A 25,220-nucleotide genomic window follows, 5' to 3' on the forward strand; every position below is an offset into this window, starting at 1 on the left:
CGCAACGCGATAAGCAGCGGTCCAGTACCATTATCGTCGTGCGCCCGTCGGCAGCCGCTCTAGGGGCCCCTGGAGGCCCCCGGATCCCAGCAAGCACACTGGGTCAGAACAATAAAGGATCGTTTGTACGACCCATGTTAGCGCTCTCCGATCCTCGGAATTGTTCTGGGCTCTCCAAGGCACACAGGATCATCGGCGGTGGAAGACGGCAACCGGGCTGCTGACCGACCATAAATCGACATCCACTCGCCGATGCGGACGATGCGGACTTGCGTTCTCTGGCGGAGCTGGCAAACTTCAAACGGTCCCGATCCCCTTGCCCAGCGAACCAACACGTTGGGTTGCGCTTTTGTCGGATGCAGCAACGCGGACCTAGACCATCCCCGTGGAACACCCTGGAACACTCATTTGTAGTTCCATTCACCGACACAGTTCCAGCAGTGAACACCGGGAACGGGAACCAAAACAAAATCATCTCTGCTTTGACAACCACCTCTGTGCGAGGATCCTCCGAAGGTGCTGCTGCGCGTCTATTATGTCCCGGCGAAGAAGATTTATCGAAACAAACCCAAAACAACACCTAAAAACATACCCCGCTCGGGGGCGCTCCGGATCGTGGAGTGTGTCACTATTAGGGCCTATTATAGAGGCGCTGCCAGGGCCGGCGGCGTTTCGGGAACCCCGGACGACTGGAAACAAAGCGGAGGCAGCAGCGTGAAGATAATAAATTAGGTGTTTACCTTGTGTCGCCTTATGTTGGCTGATGACTGTGTTTCCCGGGGGCCACGTGGGACCGGTGTCCTGTTCGATTAGATAAATGGGCTCTCCAGGAGACAAAACATTGCCGACGGACAGCGACAGTCTGCTGCAAACAAACACACGATCAACCGGACGACCGGCCTTTGAAAGAGCTGAGAGCTGTGGACACTGGACTGGACAGCGCAGCATGATCGCCCGGTGTTCACAAAGCTACAAATTGTATGAAGCGTGCGCTGGACACGCTTCTTAGGGATGAGTTGAGTCTTTTTCGGACATCGGACGACGTATGACGTCACAGCACTGGAGGAAGCTAAAATCCAGTACAGTTTCGCCTTGAATCTTCCGCGATCTTCGTGTTTTCGCTGGAACTATTCATGGCGGACGAAAATAGCCCACGACATTCCAAAAGTACCAGGCACACGCAGACTATCGTAGAGGTCTTTAGAAAATGGAAACACCCAAAAGCTACCGCCACCCGCGATTGCACTTTATTCAAAACGGCCGCCAGGGGGTTGGAATAAAAAGGCCCATAAAACCCCAGGACGGAGACGGACGGCTTATTGAAGTCGTTAATGAAAAACGGCAAAACGGGATAAAAAACAGTGAAAGGTCACACGGCCCCACCCATCCACGACACCCACACGGTTAATGAGTTTATCGAACTGGCAACCGGCATCTTAACGATCACGTCGCGTGTGGCGTACCCAATATTGGGACCCGTTCATATGATGATTGGGCGCGGATCAAGCGGCACCGGAGATCTGCTTTTATTATCCTGGCGAGAGCGGCACGCGGTGACACACCTTGGCGCGGTGGGAGCCATAAAACCGTGCGCCGGTGGTCAAGTGTCACGCGGATCGGATCGGATCGGCGATCGCGCGCCATTAAAGAAGTGTTAATATCTTACCCCACCGATATGCGGAAACAGCGGATCGTTCCACGAAGAAAGTTACCGCGGGGGGGGAAAGGGGCGCGGGGATCATAAAAACGGTGTTCCCGTGCCCGTGGATCGTTGGCACAGCACTGCGATCGATTATGCGTTTTTACGACCCGGGCTGCCAGGAATAACCGAAACCAGCATAACCGAACTCTTTAGCCATTAAGGCGGGTTGGTTGCGTATTTTTCGTCGGCCGCTCTCAACTGCATCCCCGGGGTGGTCCCTGGACACTGCATCTCTACCCCAACCATGGTTTTGTGTGCCAAGTTTTGCTAATTAGAGCGGACCACCATCCGGACCGAGGTCCGTTTCGTTTTAATTTCAATTTCGGAACCATACCATAAATTCGCGAAACGCTCGACCGAGCCGGGCCGGCCCGAGCGGCGTGTTTGCGGTCACCGGCTCCACCTTTCGAGGCAACGCTAAGCGCAGCTTTTGGACCATAAATCACACGCAACCACCCTGGCGGCCCCCGGGTCCACCGGCCGGTTGACCGGCGACTTTAATCGATTTAATCAGCCCCGTGGCTAGTGGACAATTTGTACGGTCGTAAAATGGAATCTCTCCCGATCGATCGATCGATCGGCCGATCGCGGCCGGGATCATCACCAGAACTGACCATCGCGCGCGGACACATGTCGGACCAACACCTTCGGCGGCGATAGAGACGGCCATTAAAAGGCCCCCGGTCCGATAGAGTTCCCCGCCGGATAGTTCCATTTTGATGTGCTTTTCGGTGTGCCGGAGCCCTCTCCGAATCCGCGCGGTGTTTATGGGCTCGTAAAAGAACCACGATCCACCCGGATCCGGGGTGGGGACAAACTTTCCGACTCCGCCGCAGACAATCCGTGCCGCCGTTGCCGCCGCGCGGGAATGGTCACCGGCAACAATAATTGTCAACGGCTATGCGTCGTTTTATTACACTTAGCATAAATTATAATCTCATTAAATCCGAGCTGCTCAATCTTGCCCCGGTACGCCCTCTCTCTCTCTCTCTCTCTGTCGGATGCGCAGTGTCCGGAATGCAGCAAAAAAATTGTCAATCCGACACCGAAAGCGTATTAAATCCGAACCAAAACTTCCCGGCCCCGGCCAAAGCCGTAAAGTGGTCGCGGAACGGTGCGGTGCACCGCCATTCGATCCAACCCGGGTCCGGCCCCGGATGGAGTATTACTGTTGTTATTAACATTATTACACGTATTATTACCCTTCTTATTGGGTCCGGTCCGTTGGCGGCTCGAACCAGCCTGCCCACTCTCAGGAGGTCCCGATTCGGAGCCTCCCGATATCTTGCACGGTGCACACCACGCGAACGATCGGCGGGCGGAACGTTAATCCGGGCCCGGCCCGGGGACATCATAAACGTAAAAACACCAAAATAAAAGCGGAATTTGAATAATTTTACCATCACATAAAATCGATTAAACGCTGAACCTGTTTGTTTTTAATTGAAAATTAATATCAAAAAGCCATTCCCCGGCCCGTTGACCGGGCGCGCTTTTGGGTTGGGCCGCCAGCCGGCCACCACACCCACCGCTCTATGTGAATGAAAAAGGCACACCCATACGGCGGCGATGTGTTTGAATTTTGGGCCCCAAAACCTGACCGGATCGGGGAGGGTTTTGCATTAACGCCGCACGCTAATGTTTTGTCCCGGCGCAACCGGCGATGGTCGAATTTATTCATGGCTGGCCCATTTGTCACTTCATTCACCGGTTCCATTGGCCGGCCGATCCGAAGGCTCTGAATGTCCCCTTTACGGGGCATCAATGATCGCGGGTCGCGCTGGGTGGGTTATGTTTATTTTATGCTTGTGTGCGATTGTTTATGTTCTCGCGGGGGGCGCAATGGCCGTATCGGCAAAATAGAGGTCCGTTGCATCTTCACCTTCACCGTGCACCGTTCTTCATCGTTCATTAATTGTCGATACACGAGCTCATCAACAGCCATTTTCAGGCCTGTTGGATTAGAGGGACAAGAATGCAATGTTCCGATTCTGAGTTACGATATTTGATTCCTCAATCAAACCCCGAATAATGAAGCCTAATGAGCGCCGAGCATAAATTCTCGTAGATTCGACATTTGGAATGGCTCAAAACCACCGGCGAACGGGCCCATCAATTGCAACCAATTGGCACAACGAGCAGTTAACTGGCGCTCCCCGAGAGCCACTGCTGGGTGGCCGTGAAGATGGCGATTTTGCGCCACAAAATAGAATGACAGCCGCGTAGCGCGCGACTTCCGTCCAGGAGCCTTGGCGCTGGGTGTGAAAACATGTGAAACATCCCAACTGCGAGCATCATTAACCTCCTGCTGCGGGACCGCGACCGGTGGACCGGTGGGTGGCGGGTGATTTACGGCTCACGTGCTAATAAAAGTCGGATTTTGTGGTCAACGCGCGGCCCATCCCAACAAATGCATGCCGGGATGGGCCGCTCACGGTAAACTCCCGTTAGTGCGATTGACGTCCGTCCGTTAGATTCCGGCAGAAATGTGCCACCTGGAGCCTCGTGAAGCGCCTCCTCTTGACCTGACCTGCGCCTCGGTGGCCAAATCCGGCTGCAGAAGATACACACGCAGCATCGCCAGCTATCCGTTCCGGTGGCGCAATCGAAGATAATCGATCGGCTTTCCGGGCTAAATGTGGTCAAACGATGCCCGGTGACAGATGGCACCCGGTCGAGTCTCAAACAGGATTAGGATCATCCCGATCTAGGCAACCACATCGTCTGCCGCGCGCAGCTGCCGGCACCCCGAATCCCAGGATGCAATCTGCACACAAAATCAACAACTTTTTCGGACCTTTCGGACGGTCGGTCGCTGCGCACAGTTTTCTCGTGCAAGGGCCCCGCAAGGGTCGCCGGCGCAAAACAAAGTCTTGCTGAACGGCCAGCAAGGCAACGTAACGCTTCAAGGTTCTCGCGGTACCAGCGGAGAGTCGCCTCGTCTCCGCAGGTAGTTGTTAATTTTCTCACGCATCCTCTTCACGTGCGCAGGCAGGGATAGTGACGAAGGGCCCACCCGCCACCGTACCGAAATCCAGTGCCCAGCGCCCCAAGACGCTGGAGTTCAAACATAGCTCGGTTTCTGTGCTTGGACTCGGCCCGGACCGGCTCGCCGAAGAGTTCGTCGCCTTTTTTGCATAATCTGTTTCAGTCTCCCGGCACCACTTCGTGGCCGGCCGTAGCAGCGGGCGCGCGCGCGCGCGCGAGATGAGCATTATTACATTATGCAAATTAATCATATTTGCAAGATTTATTTCTTGGCCCCCCCTCTACCCACGGTCGCCCAGCCCGGCTCGGTCCAATCCGGGGTCTCTCACACGGACCGCAGCAAAAACAATGGCAATGCGCCCGTAATCGATTACAGGTCCCGGCGAACAGATGGAATTGTCTGCACACCGGGCCACGACTGGAATGTCTAACGAGGTGCGTCACCATCTCGCGGGACCGCCAAGGACACGGCCACAGAGTGCAGTACATGAAAATTAATTTCACTCTCTCTGTCTCACTCGCTCGTCGGTGGATTAAGTCGGCCTGGCGAGGATCAAGAGTTCGCAAGCGTGACCCCTCGAGTTCGGTCGATTAATGTTCGCCAGCCGCCGCCGATCGGGGCAGAAAGGGGCTTTCTTGGCCATGTTCTAATCAGCAATTTTAAACTCCCACTGACCCCACTGCTTTCTGGGTTGCCACCGGTTTACTGCTTTATTACCGGAGCGTTTGCCAAAAAAGCAAAAATAAAGATTCGCTCGATATCACCGTAATTTACGGTGGTTTTATGATTGTCCTTTCCACCCGGTGAACCTCTCCTGTCCGGCTCACTCGCAGTCGGCACCCTCCTTCGACATTCATTCAGAATGCGCCGAACATTACCGAGCAGGGGTCATCGATAGGTGATACAAGTCCCGGGTTTTTTTAGGCCTCGGCCCCGGGTCGAGGGTTTTTATTTGCAATTCTCTGTCGCTTTGTGGTTCCCGTAATAGATTTTTCAACTCCACCCCGAACGAGGGAACGTTTGGATGAAAATGCATCCCATTTCGGGCGGACATATTGGTCATTTTGGGGTGGAAGCTCGAGCTCCGAGAATAGGCGGTGGGCAGCCGTTCTAGAGGACACGCAGAAGGGACCGGCACGGAAAACGATGCACAATCTCGGTTGCGACACGAAGAGGGATAAGCCCGAGTTATGTTTATTGCCGGTTGCAGCGGCCTCGACGGAACATCGGTCGGTTTACGCACAATAACGCTGGCACTGGCTGGTCTCGAAATTTATGTTTATGCCTCTTGATGTAAGCGTTTTTTAAAGGAGGTTTCCTACAACCAAATAGTTCCGGCGATCCAAATGTTGCCATGTTGTTGTGAGCGGAGCGCGTCTTACTTGTAGCGAATCTGGTCCGACTCTAAAAGACCAAGCTACTTCTGGTCAATGGTGGTCGTTGGACTCCGATAGAAGTATGTAGCACCGACTCTGTCTGACCGAAATATGCAGCCATAGAAGAAACTGAAAGCATTATCTCTGAATGAAATAACTGAAAGTACCGACTCTGGTTAATGCTGATCCTGAAAATGACGGTCCTAATGGGCTCGATCGGCCTAGTGTTTCTCCGTATTTTAGATTATTATATAATTAACAAAAATGTCAACGATAGCGTTATTGTTTCTTTAAATCTATTTCTGATCAAGGCGGCTTCTCCATCTCTATCAAGATTACCTTTTTTCTAGTATTTTTTAATTTTAGTTAGAACCTTATAAAATATCGATAGCCCTTTGGCTCAACGTATAAAATAATGTCAAAATATTGATGGACATCGAGATGATGTGCTCAGCTTTCACCGACCATAAAACCAAATATGCTTCACGTTATGAGCGCAAGTGCGCCGCGAAGCAGCGAGGTCAATCATATGGCTGCCCCTTTCGCCCCTTTCAATTCCTCGAGCCCGAGCCGCTGCCGAAGCGATTGCAATCGGTGAACGATGGTGACGAGGCGCATCGGGTATCAAAGTGGCCGTTCAGTGCAGCTTCCAGCCCTGCCGCCTTTTGGCCGGCACACCGTCGACGTCGACGCTGCGCCGTGTCCATTACGTTAGATTATTGTGATTTTTATTACATTACACCACACCGAGACCCACCGCCCCGGCCGGCCGGGACCTCGGGAGCCTCCCGCGGGGCACGATATTTGCGTGCAAAAATCTCGACCCCAGCGGCATTCGCTTTCTTCTTCGTCCTAACGAACAGGTATTGAACACACTAATGATAGCCCCTGGCGACGCGCGACTTGCCGATTTGCAGCCGATCATGCCGCGCGCGGCCTCTCGGCCCAGCGATCCGCGATCCGTTAGTGTCACGCGCCGTTGCCTTGAAGTTCGGTGTAGCGCCGATTTTATAGTGCTGACCTCCTTATCGGACGGGCAAAAGGACGGGTCTGCTTGGGCCGGCGGTATGTGTAACCTTTCGCCGCGCCACGATGGAAGGATCCTCCTCGGAGCCGCCGCCGACGATGACGATGATGATGGTGCTGGTCGATAGAGCGTGCGTTAGAAAATTGATCTCCAATTTGGTGCCCCTTCATGCACGTGACACGCCATGATGGATAAGGCATTCGCACCGGCACGGCGAAGATGGATCGATCCGACCGACCGACCGACCGACCGACCGATCGATGACTAAAGTGGGTCGGGTCGGGCATGTGAATGATGTTTTGCATAAAACCGACGCTCGTTTGCCCTTTCTACGCTGGCGTGGCGATGACTAGACTCGGGGAAAAGCCCCCGGTGTGATTGATATTTTGCGGCCAGACCTGGTTAGTTCTCGATGCTCGGAAGCGTTGTTGATGCTCCTCATCCTGCTGGGGAAGAACGCTTCCAATGTCAAGTTCAGTCGCCGCCTGTCTTCGACCTTCAAAAAAACTGGCCGCGAATTGAGCGAATCATGCGCGCCGGACCGCAGAAAACGCCGGAAATTGTATCCAGAACAGACGGGAAATGGACACAAACAGACCGGCTCCGACCGAAAACAAGTTCATCGTCGGTTACCCAGCCAACACGGCGTACGAGGAGTGCGCGACTCCGTGACCATTGCGGTGCAAAGTGCGAAACCCGAAACACCAAGCCAAACCCCCCCGAAATGTTGGTTTCTCGTTAGCCACAACAACAGGATGTGAGGCTGTGTTTCCACAGCGTCCCCTGCTTTCTGCTCATCTCGACTCGCTCTCTCTCTCTCTCGGCCACCCTCCGGAACTGGACTGCGTCTAGGCTGCAGTCTGCGGTGGTGGTGGCTGGCCCATCCTGGCCATGTCTGGCCCGCGCCCGAAAGCCACTAAGCCAATAATCACCCCAATAAACGCAAAAAAAGTGTCCTGGACCGGGGCCGAGAGCTAAACGAGCCAAACGCAATCGTCACCCTCCTCCTCGGTCTCAGGGCTCGGTCGCCATCCGGATTTTCCGGGCATTTGCCTGTTCTTGTTTTTTGGCTTTTCCTTCTTGTTTTCCGTCGGTTTCTGTTTTACGCGAGACGCGAATAGATGGACCACGGGAAAGGACACGGCCTAACGGCGCGAAACCAGAAGCTTGCGCCACCAGAACGAATTAAAATAATTTCATTTAACGGCCATCCCTGACGGTGGACAGGAGGCAGGAGACGGTTCCGGTCGCTCCGCTCCGGGAGTGGATGGTTTTTGGTGGAAAAAAGTCCACTGTTGGGGTGTGTGCTAGGGCCACGTCACCTGCCACGGCCATCCGATGGCCGTCCATCCGTCGTGAGGTGGTTGCCACTTTCAAAACATGTGTTCCCAGTGGAACGTGGCGGCCGTTTCGTCCTTGCGTCCGTTTTCGGTCCGACCTTTCGGTGGCGGTGATCGCAGTAACCGCAGACCGCGGCATTGTCTGTCGGACGCAGATTAATGACTTGTTCGACACCAACACCACAGGACTCCCGCAGGGGGTGCGATGCAGCGAAAGGTGGTGACGTTTACAGGACATTGCCCAAATGTGGAGGTGCTTCTATCACCACGGAGCCATCTTTTTCCATTTTTTTGTTGTTGAAGAAGAATGGCAAAATGAATCCGAATCGCTATCGGTCTTCCATTTTAGGGACAGTGCGAAGTGGGCAAATAATGCTTACAGCTCCTGGCGCTGCCTTCAAAGTGTGTCGCCTCTTTCCGGTCAATCAATTCGCAGTTTCGAGTACGGTGATGCCCAGATTTAACATTGAGCAACATAAGGTGTGCTTCGTGATGGTGCCGAAACGATTCATTTACACATTTCTATCGCTCCATGCTGAGCTACAAATTTCCAACCTTGGGACCTTCGAAGGGCAAGGCCCTTGGACAGCATGAAATGATGAGCAACTTTTTTTTCCCAAACCGTTACACACCAAACTAGAGACCTGCGCGCTGTCAATTGTCCTTTCCGGTGGGTGGTTCCGGTGGCGGTTCCACCAGAAATTGCGACAAGGACCAAGTACACAATTACGAGTGTCCTTCCAAGTGCACTAACCTGGAAAGCCTTTCGCCACGAAGATAAGAGAGCAAACTTTCGACTCACCTCTGTTCGGCTTGGCGCAACAGAGAAGTTTCGCTCGGTATCGTTACCATTACGGGCGATTTAACAGAAAGCGAACGAATGTTCACTCTGAACCGGTGTAGTACCGGAACAATGGCATTTGGTTGTCATTCCCGCAACTGTTGGTGCGACGGGGCGCTCTCAAGATATCAACCTTCGGTGTCGATGCGGATGGAGTGCCCAGCGGAACCCAAGGAGTAGGAATTTTTCCGAAGTACATCGCATAAAAAATCGGTGGTACGGTGCAGGGTGACCTGTCCCAAAACGGAAGTGGGCCGATAGTATCTTGTAGCTTGAAAAGTTACGCCACACCATTCCCGCATACCGTCAGGTGTGGTGGTGCGGGCGTCCTTATTAAAGTTTTGCCCCGAAACGAGCTGCAGCCAACACAAGTAATTAAATATTTTAATTTGATTATAATTGTTTTGTCAGAGACCGCAACATGGTGGTTCGTGGTCGGGTTGCTCGTGCCTTCCCTCGTTGCCCATTAAACGCCCCAGCCGGCGGCCCCAGGTTCACAAAACAAGCAACTTGAGCACGTTTTACGAGATTCTTTTCAAACATGAAACTTTAAACGGCCACACGCACTCCTTCTTCCTGGCACCATCTTTGACACCACCATGTGCTCCCGGCTCCCAGCGTGTGTAGACATATGTTTTACACCCGATTACCATCATTATGATTAGCCATTTTCCCGTGATTAAAATTATTGTTTTACGACTTTGCACCCCGCACCGGCACCCGTGGGCCCGTGGGCAACGCACTCGAACCCGGCCAGACTCTTTGAGCGTGCCTGATGGTGCCGTCGGAAGCAGACCGACCGACGGGGGATGCTACGGATGCCATTAAACTGTGAGCCATTAGCTTTGTGGTGGTGCCTTGTGCGTTTGTCTAAATCTTTGGATATGTGCTCTTCCTGGCTCTACCGCCCCCCGGATGGGGTGGTGCTCGAGCACATTATCTCTCATATTAGCATCGTTTAGGTAACCTCCATGTTGTTCCACTTTGGCACGAGCCAAGTGGCCACATGGGCCACAGGATCCTAGAGAGAGAGAGGGCTCACCGACCCGGCACAGTGTCAAGATCAAGAGCACGGTCGGGCGTGATGGAACAAAGGATGGAATGTCGCAACGGCCGGAAAAGTTAGTTTTTCGGGGTTCGACATGGCAAACATCATCAACCCCAATCCATCAGGCGCCTGGCTATCATCACTTGAAGACTTCCGATGATGAGACGTTCCAGAAATGAGCATGTTCTTCACACGTGCCTTTCGCAGCCCGTCCTTACCGGAAGTGCACGTACGGGGCGAGCACTTTCCGTTATGCTACGCAGAAAGGGCTGATAGTGCGTTCGTAATTAGTTCTAATGTGTACCCTCGCGTTGTCCCGAACTTGGGTGACAGAACACGACAGTTTGTGCGTTGAAGCTGTCAGTATCCTAGCAACCCCAATTGTGTTGAGTGTGCTCTACTCAGTACTCATCCCTTTGATACGTTCGGGTCAGCTCGATTCGACGCATCCTTGTTGACACTGAGTCGTGTGTACTTGCGGAACACCCATCAACATTGGAGGTTAGATTGATGATAGTGCATTTCCGAAACAGTAGCAACTGCTCCTTGGCCCGAGTTATTGTTTCCCTTATAATTTACTCCTTTGCTATCAATTTTTAATGTTGTAAAAGATATGCAAAATCTATTTAATTTGAAAATTTGTTCAATAATTCATTCATTTATTAGAGAGAGGTTTTTTTGTGAAACTTACCGCACACATGTTTTGAATCCCTCGTAGTAGGTTTAAAGGTGCTGCACCAACGTTTCACGTCAACGCCGAACTCGGCCTCGGCCCCGCAAAAAAAGGATCATAGAATCCACTTCACGCAATAAATCTCGCTCACCTGCCAACGCGGTAATGGCCCGATCGTAGTAATAACAACGCTGACCCGACCCGGACCGCCGATCACACCACGCTAATCACGTTAATAAAATATCGCCCGAAGGTTATCGGGCGGGAAATGTCAAACGTCCAGCGGGAACCCGTGCAGTGGGGAGACGTCCCATCGAACATCGAAACTCACTCGAAAGGTTCATCAAAAATGCACCCTTTAATTTTGTGCCACTGAAACCCCGGCCATCTTGCGGCCACACGGAAGCGGATTGTACGGATTGCACGCTACCGAAGAACGTAAACACAACCTTTGCCGAATCGCTTTTTGGACACCGAACGACCGTGATTCGTGAGACCCTCACAGGCACGCAAACACTTTTCACTACAACAATGTCCGAGTTCTGCATTGTGGTTTGCAGAAACCTTGTCAAACTACTGGGAAAAACCGCAACGAAACTGCGACGCCTACTTAAGTAGTAAAAGACTCTGCACCTAGTGAGAGATAGTGAGAGTGAGAGTGAGCGATGAGCCGCTTTAATCACCTGACGTTTGATCATTAGAGTCGATAAACACCTGTCACTGTTTATACGGTCGCTCGGCTCGGGATCGAACATCAAAGCAAGCCTCCAGGTTTTTCATCGCCCAGCACAATGTCGATTAGGTCGCTTTTCCAGCAATGGTCGGGAAAATGGCATCGGTGTCGGTGGTGGCAAACAATGGCACCACCGACGGCGAATCGCACAATATGCACCACGGGATACTGTGCGCTCTCGAATATTCGCCATTCTCGGTAAAGCACATTAGGTTGCGGGTTGATAAAAGAGTTAAAAAAGGAATGCTTTCCGGTGGTTTAGGGCTAGAGAGCATTCCGCGGATAGGTTTTTACTTATCAAATATACGAGATAGAGAGAGAGAGAGAGAGAGAGAGAGAGAGAGAGAGAGAGAGGGAGGGAGAGCGAGAGTATTGTCTGCTTCCTGAACACGGAAATATTTAGGAGCGAGCCCGGCGCAGCGGGTGCTTGTGAAAGATTAAAAAGTCAAAAATCCTTTCAAGCACGTCTCCGCCTTCACCGGCTGTGGCTGATCTGACTTCCGGTCGGCGGAGCCCGGTGGTAGCACGCACAATTTGCTGAGCGGCTTACGATTGAGTAATTTATTATTGAAAAAAACCACAACCCCGAGCCCATTACTACGCGGCTGAGGGTTGAAAGACTGTATGATTTTTTATTATTATTTTTATCATTACCCCGGCCGGAAGGCCTTTTGGCTGAGCTTCTAATGAAGAATTCAGGAAGTAGCTTTGGGGGCGCCACGGTGTAATGGGAAAGTCAAAAATTAATCTTGTCCTACGCTCAATCGACATCGGGCGACTAAAGAGTCGCGGTTAAGGGGTTGGAGTCCTGTTTTTTAGGCAAATCCCAACGGTAGGCCACTTACCAAACTAGATAGCAATTCGAATGCCCCAAAACCGAACGACATCGAACCAATTTCAGTTCCTCTCGGTCACCTCACTGGTGCCCCCAGCCGTCGGTATTCAAAACTGTGGCCACAGCGGTTGGTAGCGGCCAGTGGTTTTAAAAACAGCAATAACAGTGTACGTTTTACATGTAATGAACGGCAATATATCACTGATGGGAATCGGCGTCCCAATCGACGACCATGCGGGCGAACGACTACGGAGCCCAACCGAAACCGAACCTCGAAGACCGAGGTCCAACACCGAGGTGGTGGCGCCGTAGTTGGGAAAAGGGGAAAACAAATGCAAGTCGCGACATGAAAATGTCAGCACACCACGGACCGGCCAGGATTGGGATGTTCTCCAGTGCTGCGGCGGCCCCGGGAAGGTTAGCGAGCCGAACCGATGTTTGGATGGGCTACACCGAGAGGGCGTTCACAATCACAGTGTTTTTGTTGCCTTCTTCAACCGGGGACTTCCTGGGGACTCCAACCACGGCCCTCTCGCTGCTCCCCACCGTTGTCACCTTGGCCAGCCCCCGCCAAACCGGAGCTGAGGCGCTGCGTGGAAGATGGCCAGTTAACGCCCCTTAACGGAACGGTACCAGCACCGATTCCACTTTGGGGCAGAGGACCCGGAATGCCGGGACGAAAGATAAACATTTATCGCTTCTCGGCCAACAAAGAGGGGGGCTGAAAGAAAAGAAAAAAAACCGGGAAGGCATACCACATAGGACTTCAGCAACCTGACACGGAGTCTGATCGCTCCTAGCGCATAACACAATAGACAATCCTCCGCGGCCGTCCGTTGGATGGCCAGATTTTCGCCAGTTTCGAAGCAAACTTTAAAACGTCTTGCGCGAAGCAAAAACTAATAAAACTACAGTCGGAGGCAAAGGTTTTTTTTCCCTGTGCCGTGGACAACAGGACGGAAAGAGACGAACGATAAGTCCCGCCCGTGTGGCGGGAAGTTTATTAATGGCAGTTGTGCAATCAGCACCGCAGCAAACAATAAAACATTTCAAATATTTGTTTTTACGATCAGTTTCGGGCAGTCAGACTCTCGACCCGCGCTCTGGTCCCGGGACGTCCCGGGACGGAAAGGCAGCGGGCTGGCCGCGGAAGGCGCAGCAGTCATGAACCGCCCATGGGAAAGGAATCAGTCGGTACCGGGGCGATGCGCGAAGCATATTGGCCCCAGCATCAGCATCGCCACCACCCATCGCCGATATCGCCAATGAAATTTAATAAAGTGCGCTATCTTTTATTGGTCGACTGCCCAGAGCCAGAGCAAAGGTGGTGATCGGCGGCAGCCGCGGAGGGATGTTTCGGCTCGGGCGGAGGGATGTTTCGTGAGCCCCCACGGGTCAACCGAGGCGACGCGGGCGAGGGACCTCGGCAGGGATTGAGAAACGGTGCGTCTCCGGCGCAGCATGGAGTACCGGGCGAACGCAAACGTTTATCGATTGATGATTAATTGATGGATAAATGGATGGACGGAACGACGGCCAGAGGACGGGGGCGGGTTCGCGGTTGCGTGAGACGTTTTGCAGCCCATTCACGACAAAACACCGCCACCGCCAGCTCTCCAATTACGGCAAGTGCACCCGGCAGGGCCTTCGGCAAGTTTGTTTACACACGGAATGGAGATTGTTGGCCCCACACAAAATGGCGATCGCATTTGGTGGCGTGGCGTGATAGTAGAGAATTAATTACAAATTTATCGTAACACTTCCCGAGCTTATTATTATTGGTTTTAGGTTATTGGTTTTGGGCGGCATCGAAGAAATTAATAATCCAATAATCTATACGATTTTACAGTACTTATTTTGCGCCAAACCTCTTCACATCAAAAGCTTTAATTGAAAGAAAAGTTTGGCTACCCTACAACAAACTCTTTATAATGAAAACTTGCAATCTTTCATTGTGAAGTCGCCGTTCAATCCAACGCCGTTAGAATCTGGCTTCAAATCGTCCCTGTTTTAAGCCAAACAATCTGGTGGCTAAGCAAATGGCCTTTTGACAAGTCCTGAGCCGCAAATAATATTTATCAAAAATGCAATTATATGTGATCGAGTACCAACAAAAGCCGTGTAACAAATGTTCTGTATCTCATCGCTGATCATCATCGCTGAATCTTCCGAGTGACAGCAACATAAGTTTAAGCTTAGCTTCCCCTTTAACGCGCTAATTGTCAATTATGTAACGTGGAGCCCATATTTAATTACAACACTCCGCGAAACATTATTAACTAAGCACTCCCAAGAAAGCACTCTCACGCAGAGTTTTAGTCGCCCATGGGTCCACTCCAGCGCCTGAGGCTGGCCACGAGAAAGGTCTAATATAATTAATTTAAACCGTTTCATCGATAGCTGCCGAGGCGCTGGTTAGAGTATCGCGTGTCGGCGCGGAGATGCAAAAGAGCGACCCTTTGAGCCCTTTGTTAGCCTCACGCGCGCTCAAACACAGACTCACGTTATGATGGCACCCTGTCTCCGGACTAGGGAAATGGGGGAAACGACAAGTGCTACTGAAGCCGTCGGGTGCCGGGCCCTTAATTTACCAGCCAGTACTCCTCGACCACGTGCTGCGCGCCACACGGCCCATCACGCTGGCGCGTCTGGCTGGATGTGATCTATTAACGCCCCCAGCCCCACCCGGGTTATGCTCCCGCATCGTGGCCCCGCGGCGACACAACGATGATGACGGAAGAAAGTGGTAATAAAAGCGTAATAAATACTGGCCGCGCTGACACTCGAAAACAAATGCTAAACAGCGCGTTAATGACTCGATCGTTTCTGGCGTCTTCGATCTCGTGCCGTCCCGGAGAGAAGTGGCTAATTTATGGGTGCCGTTGCTCAATTCTTGAACGAACCCGCCCGGAGTCTCGCTCGGAAGGTCGTTCCCGGGGTGTGTTTTCCCCATTTTCTCGTTTCGTGCGGTGTTCCTTTTTTGCCGTTGCAAAATCTCTGAAATTGATCATGCATCAAAGACGGGCAATTTTGACGGCTTAAGGTCGGCGTCAGACCGCGTGCTGCCATTTTCTTTTTTGTGTAGGAAAATTCATCATCGTGAGATTATTAACTGCCGCTTAGTGGCAATGTTTAATCCACCTTCTCTCTCTCACACACGCGCTGCACCGCGCGGTCCCAGCGCGAAATGTCTTTGATGTTGAGCCTTCCCTTTCGGGCGCCATGTCAGCGCCATGGGGCCGGAAAAATCTGCGATAGGCGGTTCGTTTGTTCCCAATTTTTTTGCACAAAGTTTTCCCATTCCCGGAGCCCGGAGTGCCATCATTCCCCGGCGTGCGGACTTTGGGGTAATTGTACCAAATTTCATATCGCTCAGCAATATTTAAGTAAGTTTTAATACTTTCGGCAAGCAACCCTCTCTGGTCTGGTCTCGGTCAGCGTGCATTTCCACGGGCCCTGGCAAGACGATGCCGGGAGGAAAATTTGCTCATTAAAAATGGCGCGGCAACCCCGTACAAAGGATGGCCCCGGCTCTCCTCCGTAGTAGCTACCGGGGACGTCTTGGGCAAAGTATCGCTTACATCATTAAGACGTCGCAAAATTTCGGAAAAACTGTGACCAGTGAGTGTGTGCGCCTTGTGCACCTCCAGTAATTGGCCAACATTATGCATGTTTTCGGTCGATCCAAGAAATGTGATGAATTAGCGATCGGTACACTCTGCCCGACAAAGGTCGGCCATGTTTTCAAATGCGTTTCAAATCAACTCAATCTAAAGTCTGGCTTGGTACGTGGGGGTGCAGCCGTAGAAATGGCTGTCCGCTTTGACAACTCCACAAATCGCTCGATGTGTGGCCCCCACTGTCACTCGTTGGTCGCCGCAGTCGCCGATCGACCTACATAAAGTGTCCGTAATCAGTAACAATTTGCACTAATTGGTCCGAATGGGGCGAAGAATGTATAGCGACCGAGTGGCCGAGAGGCTCCCAATCCGTGGCACCCCCTCGTGGACGCCTACCCGGTTGGAGGCAAAATAAAGATTATTGTCTTTAATTTGGTCCCCGACCAGCGACTCCGGGCCGGCCAAACGTCTCGCGCGTAGATCGCTAGCCCTCGAGTTCGATGCAACTGAATAGGGCTTCATTTTTCTAGATCATCGCCTCTATCGCACTCCCTTAGTCAATTACGGCGTCGGCGTCGCGATCGGCGCCGACTACACACTGCTGCACCCACTGGACTGGCTGATATGTCACGCTCCTTAGGTTCATTAAATTGAAGGCAGTTTAATTGAATTTCATCACTCTTGTGTGCGCATAGCAGCTCGCGCTCATCGAAACACGACAGTCGATTGACTTACGCAACCCCCCGGGCCAGTCCTTTGGGTAAACATTCGTAAAGCCACGACTCCACGACAGCCAAATCTGGCGCTTTTCGCGGGAAACGGGAACAAACGGCAGATCAATCAAACCTCTCTTTACTACGCTTCGCCAGTCGCAAGACCACTCGCTTGACCCCTTTGGGCCCAAGTGCGAGACCTCAACCTGTCACAACCGAACGGGGTCCCCCTCCGAGATCCAGTGCCTTACGGGGCTTCCGTGCTGTGATTTTAGCTTCTGATTCTCGGTGGACGCTTCCCCGAAAGAGCCCTAATAAGATGCGCCGAGTGGTTTACACGGTTCTCGCGCACGATGGAAAGTATAAAATGTAAGCCCAATTAAGTTTAGACACTCCGGCATGCCCATAAACGCCAAGGAGGAAGCCAAGGCCGCAACGCTTCGGCGGTTGAGCAGGTGAGAGCCTGGGTCTGGGCTCTCCAAAACTCTAAAACAGCCTTCACAGCAGCCCCTCGTGTCAGATCCCGTTCTCCGTCCGCCCGGCCGGGTGTTGGAGTAACGACATCTGTGAAGAGTGGGAATTATGTTTTTCATGTTCCACAACGCGTCCCCCCGCCGCGTTACCATCATCATCGTCATCACAATCTTGAGAGCATCACCAGCGATCGTCCCCGGCACTTAGAGGATCTCTCGGATCCGCTGGCTCACCCCACGCGGCCCAAACAGATGTTATCTGTAGAGTGGGGGCCAGCTTTATTGGTGAACCCGCTGTGCCGCGAACGGCAGGAGTCAAGTGCCCTTCCTTACGAGAGAGAGAGAAAGAGAGAGAGAGAAAGAAAGACGAGGAGAAGCAACCAGCGCACTCCGCTGGAATGTCCTCAAGAGGCCTGTGTCAGCGGAGATCGCGCACGCCGTTCGATCGTTTGCCGTGCGGGACCGTGAAAGGGTTACCCAGCCGACGTCAGACGGCTGCGATGAATAAATTTTAATTACCCGTGCGCTACTTGATTAGACCAGTCACTGTTCGACGCACCCCCACCGACCGTGTCCTTCGTCATTTGCGGCACGCGACTCAGCCCGCCAACCGTGGGTCGTCTGAACTGCGTGTCCCCCCGCAAGAAGTGTTGGTGGACATAAAGTAATTGGTATTTATGCTTCTGGTGACGCTAGGTGGCCGCCACAATTGAACTCGGATACCAAGAATCGAGATTCGCCACAAGTTTGGCCGAAAGTCGCTCGGCCAAGAATTAAAACATAACCTCAGTAAGGCGGGCTGTTTTGGGGGCTGTAATGCTGAAATCTTGTCTGGACCAGACCTTAGAGGGTGCTTTCGCCTCTTCACGGACCATGTTGACACCGCGTGATGAGGGAGATGATGCGTGCGTCAACCGTTTCGTGATTTATGGACTGTGTTCTCCACCAGAGTCGTCGGGCATGTCGGGAATCCACCATAAGTCTCAAGTGGTTCGTTCGTTTACGGTTCGTTCGTTCTTTTATCTGTCGCGATTTTCGGGGGTTTTCCCTGCATGTTCCCGGTTCCCACTGCTGTGTATGCTAGTCTAGTGTCGTGTCCCGCGGTAGACAGTTGTAAGTAATTTATGCCACTGCTAATGGCAGCCGCTACTAAGCGCCTTTGTTTGGGGAAGCATTCCTTTAGCGACGACGTTCTCAAGACGACGTCCAGTGCTTAGTGGTCTCGTAGTATTCCTTGGTAGGTTTTCCATTACTTCCGGTTTATCGATTGCTTCATTTACACGCATCACGTTTCCTTTACTAATTTTTTTCTTTCTGTTTTCCTTTCCAGACAGGTTATTGGTTCGGGGTTCTCTTTGGTTCATTCTTCTTTTCATTTAACCATTTCACATTTCAGTTTGCGCTTTCTATCGCTTTTCGTGGACTATTAATTTATTTCTTCGTTTCATCAACCATTTAAGAAGGCACAAGCACCACTCATCCCAAATGCACCACTAACTGAACTCATATGCTCTCTCCTAACAATCAGAGTTAACACGCACGGTAAAAGGTGGATATCGTTTATTATTTTTATTATTATGATTTCTTTAGTACTAGTTAACACACTACCCCCCAAGAAACAATCCTTTCCTGTACGGTCCTCTCGCTTCACAGCAGCCTGTGTCGTCAGCGGAAGGCTAAAGCACACTAACAAGACCTCGTTTCTGTTTGAATTTTCCAGATGCTTGCGGACTTTCCGACGTGGCACATATCGAGTCGTTACAGGAAAAGTCACAGTGCGCCCTGGAGGAGTACTGCCGGTCACAGTATCCCAACCAACCGACGCGCTTCGGCAAACTATTGCTACGTCTTCCCTCCCTACGGACGGTATCGTCACAGGTAGGTGGAGTGAGTCACGGAAGGTCCCACCAAGGGCTGTCCTGTAATGATGTCCCGAATGTGTGTCCGCTTGCAGGTCATAGAGCAGCTCTTCTTCGTTCGGCTCGTTGGCAAAACGCCCATAGAGACGCTGATCCGCGATATGCTGTTGTCGGGCAGTAGTTTCTCCTGGCCCTATCTTCCCTCGATGTGACACACAGCCGTGTGGCGCCAACTGACAACGACATGATCTTCACTGACGATGGGCGGCGCGGCTTCTTCCGCGGTAGCGGCAGCCACCCTCCAGCAGCAGCAACAGCAACAGCACCAGCAGCAACAGCATCTGCAGCATCAGCAAACCCATTCCGCCAACCAGCAGCAACAGCAGCAATTCGCCCAGCTGCAGCAAGCACAACAACACCAGCTCCAAGAGCAACACGGTCAGCAGCAGCAGCAACCATCGAATCAGCTCCAAAACCAGCACCAGCAGCAATCGCTCGCCTTGTCGCTTGGGCAGAGCACCTCTCAGTCGCTGACCCTGTCGCCCTCGTCCAGCTCGTACTACAGCAGCTGCTGCTCGGACATGGCGGCGGCCGCCCTTTCCTCGCTGATGGCGACCACGAGCCAGTTTACGCAGTTTCAGAACACGCTGAACTTTGTCAGCGGTGGTGGTGCCATCGTTACGGGTAGTGCTGCCAGCACCAGTAGCCACGTCAGCACGAGCAGTGCTGCCAGCAGCACACGAAGCAGTGGTGACGGCAACAACTCGGCCGCCAACGGTGGCGCTGGCGGCGATAGCACTTCCAGCAGCTGCCCCACCACGATGGATGGCAACGACGATGGTGGCCAGGGTGGCCAGGGTGGAGCCCCGGTCACTCCAGCCACTGCCAGCCAGCATGTGAACACCTTCGACAGTACACTGGCAGCACTGGCCGCGACGACGGCTTCTCAGATCAGCAGTTACGATCCTGCTGCGCGTAGCCTGCTACGATCCGCTGAGACCGAAGGAGGCCGCAAACTGCGCACCCACCAAACGGACCTGCCGGCTGCCATTCTGATGCAGGCCAACCTTCTGGACGGTGCCGGTGGCCACCTCAATCTACTGACCGACGCCGAACGGAGTGCCGACAGCGGCTCGGGCCGGCCAACGAGGCACCATGACGAGACGACGACAGTCTCCGTAGTCGATGATGACGTGTCGTAAACCAAGGCAGGGCGGCATCCTGTTCCCGTTTCCCGTGAGCCACCTTTAAGGAATTGGTAAAGCATGTGCGTGCGAATCTAATGTTCTCCAAGAGAACTTTGACCAGCCCCTCACTCCGATTGATCCCGGTCTGTGCGCGATAAATGTCCTCTCTAGTACTATCTACCCGTTCTCCGTTAAGGTGCGTTAAATTATGACTAAATTTAGCTTTCGTGCAATCTAGGACAACACAGGTGACGATGCTTCTGTTTGGATGTCTTCTGTTCTCTCTATACCTGTTTTGTGTTCGTGAGAAAAAGCAAACCATCTAATCAAATGTGTGTGCGTAAATTAAGAAAATCTTGAGAAACTCGCAGCCCAAGAGCTGGAAAAATTGATATTGCAATACTAACACTAGGTGTAAGGGACGTGTTTCACAACAGAATAGAAAACTTGTGGCATTTCTCCATCGTAGAAAGTTGTGACCAGAGGAGGTCCCCAGCAAGCGCTAGGAACAGGTGGAGAGTTTTTCCACGTGACGCTATTCGTCGCGACCAGCGAAACATGCGTCAAGTTTCTGCCGGCCGGGAAAAATGGAAAAGTAGCAAACGGAAAAGGCAAACCAATGATTTAGCAAGTTAGAGGAAATAAACAGGAGTCAAATCAAAACTGTTGGCCGTCCAATTAAAGGTTCACTTTGGGCCATTGCCGTAGCTCGTTCAAGCATGGCACACACTTCTGGAGGACCTGTCCCAAGCCGCCCCTGTCCGAATTGTACATAGCAAACCCCCACATTCGCGCATAACTTTCAGCATGATTCCTTTCTTCCTTGCGCGGCCAATTCTATGCCGCCCGCCGGCGACAAACGGCATAAAATAACGGCGCGCCCAATTCTTTGGTCATAAGACGAGCACTGATTGCATAAGACGCTGGGAGGTCGTTCGAACGCCGTAAAAGGACTACCGTATGTGTTGTATTGAATAGAGAAGGATTGAAAGAGAATAAAGAAAAATAAGAAAATACGAAAAAATATGAAAATGTGCATAAAAACACGTTGATTCTAACGTGTGCTCGCTGCTGGTCGGAATTTGAGGCTCGTGGTGGAAATCGAGGGTTCTATACACACAATATGGGTTAAGTTAATGGACAAACAAAGGGACTAGCCCGTAACCAGTTTCTGTAAATAGACCAAAATGTTTGACAAAAGTGCTAGGAAAATGTGGCGCTGTGGTGCAACCAACTAGAAGCGTTATGAATCAAAATAGCTTAGTTAATTTAATTGAGATTTGTTTTAACGGTTACTAGCGACCGAACAGAGCACAACGTTCGATAGAATGTCCGAACCAAGAAGTCTACACCCACTATTATTATTATTATTATTAATTTTATTACTCCAATTAACGTTATCCTCAGCGGGTTGACGCATGGCGCAGTCTAATCGCCGCAGGACCCAGACTCACCACCCTCTCTCTGCAATACATTGTATTGCAATGGACGATAGCAGCGGCCACTCGTGAAGAGTGAACAAACACTAGTTAAACAAAGGTGAACAGAACATAAAAAAGCAAATGCAAACCATGTTACGGAGAGTGTAGAAGCATAATGTAAGCATAAAACGGAGAAGTAAAGATACTTTTAAAACGAAGAAAAAACAAAAACAACATATGTAATATTTATATACACCATGATGATTGATTGATTCAAGCGTGTCAGAATACTGAAAAGAAAACAAGGAATAGCAAGAAGGAATAAAAAACCGTATAAACATGAAACAAAGTGTTGTAAACTGCGACGAGGAAACACAACTCGATGGTTCCGTGAACTAACGATAATGAAAGAAAGTGTGGGTTTGAAATCTTAAGACGCTACCCGTCACAATAGAACAGCCTTTGTGACTGTTTCTTCCTGTACTGTTTGGTCAAATCAAACTGTGCACTCCACCAGTTTCGGCCGTTTGCTCGTAACATATTCATGAAACCAATCCCACCCACCTATCACGTGTAGATGTACAAAGAACCGTCGGTTTCTGACCAGGGTTACGAATTTCCAATAAAATGTCATTAATTATTATTCGATATCATTAATCATTTGCTCACCTTTCCCTTTCGTGCGATGGATAGTTACGGCCGACAGTTACGGAATTTGTCCGGCCAATTCAATCGCATTCATCCTTTCTCCGAATGTTCAGCACCGAAAGAAAAGGGCTATTAGGGCTAGACTCGCTCCTAAGCATGTCCTAAGCAAATACATTGCCCCGGGATACCTTCGGGTCAGCGCCGAAATAATGTGTCAAACGTGTCGCCATTTCCAATGCCAAACTAAATTAATTACAATGATGCAAAAGATTCCCCACCGATTTCCCAGGGTTTCCCCATACGACGTAAAAGTGAAGAATATTTACCATAAAGTAATTTGTCATTCTATCGGTTGAAAAATTTAAAGCAGATCAACCAAACTTATCCAAACGTGCTGCAGAAGAAAGAATGCAATCTACAGAGAAAGTTGAAAAAAGAAATGGATCTTAGAAGAAACATAGATGACGTTTATTATCCTCTCGCGGCAACAACTGAATAGTCCCGGAATATATAATGTTTCTTGCAGCTTGCAAATTCAATCACTTAAGTTTTTGTACTATGTTTGTTTTAGTCCCACAGCCCACCCAAATTGAACTGCCGTTTCGCATTTTAAAAATAGCGATTGAGACATCCATTCATTTCAGCTACCCAATAATAGGTGGCGTGAAGCTGCAATCAATTTGTGATAAATGTGATAGTTTGGCAACACTGGAACGTAAGAGCCTTCTTCGCGCCTTCTTTTCTTTGCCTTCGTTGTCTTTGTTTTGTTTATTTCTCAATTGATCTGCTAAAAAATCTGCCGGTCCCGAACAGCTATTTTCATTAATTTTTGTTGTACTTCGCATTATTGTTATTTCTCAGTGTATTGAAAATGGTGAAAATGAGTAATAAGTCCTACTCAGGCGTACAGTGTTTATTGGTTTTAGCCATAATACCGGTTCTATGCGGAATTTTCGATGTGCAGGTTAATTTTCCGTTATTTGCAGTGGCTGCAGATGCTGACAAGGGACCGGAATTGGATCTGAGCAAAATAATCAACTATAATGTGTGTATCCTTTTCATATGAAACCTTCAAACCCCATTTTTTTAGTTGACCGTTGAACCCTTCCGAACGACACGTCACTGTTTGCGATCAATGCTTATCAAACGATTCCAATTCTTATCGCGTGTACGCGATATGTTTTCCTTAATTACCAATGTTTTAGATTCGAAGATATTTGTACGCAAACGAGAGGAACATAAACTACTGGTGAACCATTTCCAATCTATCGACGATTATGCTAAGCGCTACAAGTTGATGAAGCTTGGCATAGATGAAGTTATTCGGGTGAGCGAGAACTGAAGCTACGTTCATCGTCTAGCGACGCGAATCAAACGTATATTATGTTTATACCAGGTCATCCGAGAGGAAGGCGGCAAGCTGCGCGGAAATCGCATCACGGCTGATTCCGAGTTTCCCAAAATTCAGGAATTGATAAATGCACTGGCGCAGTTCCTCGAAAATACGTGTCTCTTCGGTGAAATTGTGCTGCACTTTCCAGACATGTCGTTCCGTATGCTTAAAAGCGTTTCCGATTGGCGTGAGCTAATGACACAGGCATTGACCTACACAAAAACGTTCAAGCAAGCTCTGGACGATAAATCGATCGAATTGCTCACTCTGTTGAATCAGGAAATTAACGAAGACCAACGCACTGCCGATTACGTCAACCCGTACCGCGACCAAGAGCAAGACCCTTCTTCGGATGCTTCTACAAAGAAAAAAAGCAAAACGAAACCCAAGAAAGGGCCATCGCTGATACCTCCGAAGAATGAATTATAAAACGTGGCTGAAGCTTGTACATTGATATCGTTGTTCAAATGCACTCGTACCTAAAACTTTAGTTGTGTCTAGTAGAGATGTCTTTAAAGGAACCTGCTCGAGTTTTTTACAGGGAAATTCGATTACATATATTTATGCGAAATGTACATGATAGCTTAATTAACCTTAAATGGAGCCACGCTTGTCCGCTAATCGCGCATCGTCGGTGCACCGAGCTGTCCCATCTGCACCATTTTACCGTAACCTCCTCGCCCCAGATCGTGATCTTGTCGGTACTCATCTCGCACCTGGCCACCTGTTTTGCCCCGTCCAAACTGTCGGCCCTCCAAGAATCCTGCATCCCAATCGACACGCACAATACGATCGTCAAGTCGTGTTCCGTTGATGTAGCGCATCGCGTGTTCTGCGTCCATCCGGGAGTAGTATTCGACAAAGCAGAACCCGCACGGTGTTTTCTTGTACTTGTCGAGACCCATGATGATACGTCTCAAATCGCCGCAGCGAGAGAACAACTCGTGGATCTGCTCCTCGGTGGTGTAAAACGACAGATTGCCTACGTAGAGGGTTGCAGAGAAGCGTAGCAACTTTTCTTGCTCTTGCCGGGTACCCTGTTCAAAAGCAGAAAGATAAAATTGAAATAGTTATTGTGTTGATAATGCATGCCCAAGCCAAGCGTGAGCCTTGAGTACGAGTGAAAAATGCACCGATCCTTTACCTTGAAGTGCTGGTCCCGATATTTACTGAGTGCCACCGAAGGCGTGTGAACGGCGCTGATCTGAGAGGACATTTTTCAATGATTCCTGAGCAGATATATGAGAAATTAAAACCATGCAAGCTGAAAGTAAGCTTTGGATAATCACTTCAAAACAAAACACGCTGCTGTTAATATGACAGCTGCGTACTGTGCCCCCTA

At 50.7% G+C, this 25,220-nt stretch overlaps 4 protein-coding genes across 6 annotated transcripts in view; 3 read left to right on the forward strand and 1 right to left on the reverse strand.

The window, feature by feature from the left end:
- LOC131211049 (steroid receptor seven-up, isoforms B/C) overlaps positions 1–19,441 on the forward strand; it is a 66,084-nt gene extending 46,643 nt beyond the window's left edge. For both annotated transcript variants that reach the window (XM_058204390.1, XM_058204391.1), the window contains 2 exons: positions 19,091–19,248; positions 19,325–19,441. In XM_058204390.1, the coding sequence (XP_058060373.1) occupies positions 19,091–19,248; positions 19,325–19,441 (275 nt within the window). The remainder of the gene's footprint in view (positions 1–19,090; positions 19,249–19,324) is intronic.
- Positions 19,442–19,489: 48 nt separating this feature from the next.
- LOC131207072 (AT-rich binding protein-like) lies at positions 19,490–20,431 on the forward strand. Its single transcript, XM_058199681.1, has 2 exons — positions 19,490–19,513; positions 19,604–20,431. The coding sequence occupies exons 1-2, from the start codon at positions 19,490–19,492 to the stop codon at positions 20,429–20,431; spliced, it is 852 nt and encodes a 283-aa protein (XP_058055664.1).
- Positions 20,432–23,279: 2,848 nt separating this feature from the next.
- On the forward strand, positions 23,280–24,353 carry LOC131211050 (coiled-coil domain-containing protein 134-like). Of its 2 annotated transcripts, none has more exons than XM_058204392.1 (3): positions 23,280–23,534; positions 23,691–23,812; positions 23,882–24,353. In XM_058204392.1, the coding sequence occupies exons 1-3, from the start codon at positions 23,357–23,359 to the stop codon at positions 24,305–24,307; spliced, it is 726 nt and encodes a 241-aa protein (XP_058060375.1). In that variant the 5' UTR covers positions 23,280–23,356; the 3' UTR covers positions 24,308–24,353. The 2 variants fall into 2 exon arrangements, with proteins under 2 accessions (XP_058060375.1, XP_058060376.1); XM_058204393.1 differs by having other exon boundaries at positions 23,401–23,530.
- Positions 24,354–24,394: 41 nt separating this feature from the next.
- Positions 24,395–25,160, reverse strand: LOC131211052 (nuclear cap-binding protein subunit 2). Its single transcript, XM_058204394.1, has 2 exons — positions 25,023–25,160; positions 24,395–24,915 (listed from the first exon to the last, which is right to left on the reverse strand). Exons 1-2 carry the CDS (start codon positions 25,092–25,094, stop codon positions 24,496–24,498), a joined length of 492 nt encoding a protein of 163 aa, XP_058060377.1. The 5' UTR covers positions 25,095–25,160; the 3' UTR covers positions 24,395–24,495.
- Between the last annotated feature and the right edge of the window lie 60 nt (positions 25,161–25,220).

Source organism: Anopheles bellator, chromosome 2 (genome assembly GCF_943735745.2).
Source record: "Anopheles bellator chromosome 2, idAnoBellAS_SP24_06.2, whole genome shotgun sequence".
Taxonomy (NCBI): Eukaryota; Metazoa; Arthropoda; class Insecta; order Diptera; family Culicidae; genus Anopheles; species Anopheles bellator.

Excerpts from the sequence above, each read along its gene's own strand:
- LOC131207072 (XM_058199681.1), top strand. The coding sequence starts at position 19,490 with ATGGGCGGCGCGGCTTCTTCCGCG. Across the intron at positions 19,514-19,603 it reads GCGGCGCGGCTTCTTCCGCG|CAGCAACAGCAGCAATTCGC; the intron begins GTAGCGGCAGCC and ends TCCGCCAACCAG.
- LOC131211050 (XM_058204392.1), top strand. The coding sequence starts at position 23,357 with ATGGTGAAAATGAGTAATAAGTCCTACTCAGGCGTACAGTGTTTATTG. Across the intron at positions 23,535-23,690 it reads AATAATCAACTATAATGTGT|ATTCGAAGATATTTGTACGC; the intron begins GTATCCTTTTCA and ends CCAATGTTTTAG. Across the intron at positions 23,813-23,881 it reads GCATAGATGAAGTTATTCGG|GTCATCCGAGAGGAAGGCGG; the intron begins GTGAGCGAGAAC and ends TGTTTATACCAG.
- LOC131211052 (XM_058204394.1), bottom strand. The coding sequence starts at position 25,094 with ATGTCCTCTCAGATCAGCGCCGTTCACACGCCTTCGGTGGCACTCAGT. Across the intron at positions 24,916-25,022 it reads ATCGGGACCAGCACTTCAAG|GGTACCCGGCAAGAGCAAGA; the intron begins GTAAAGGATCGG and ends GCTTTTGAACAG.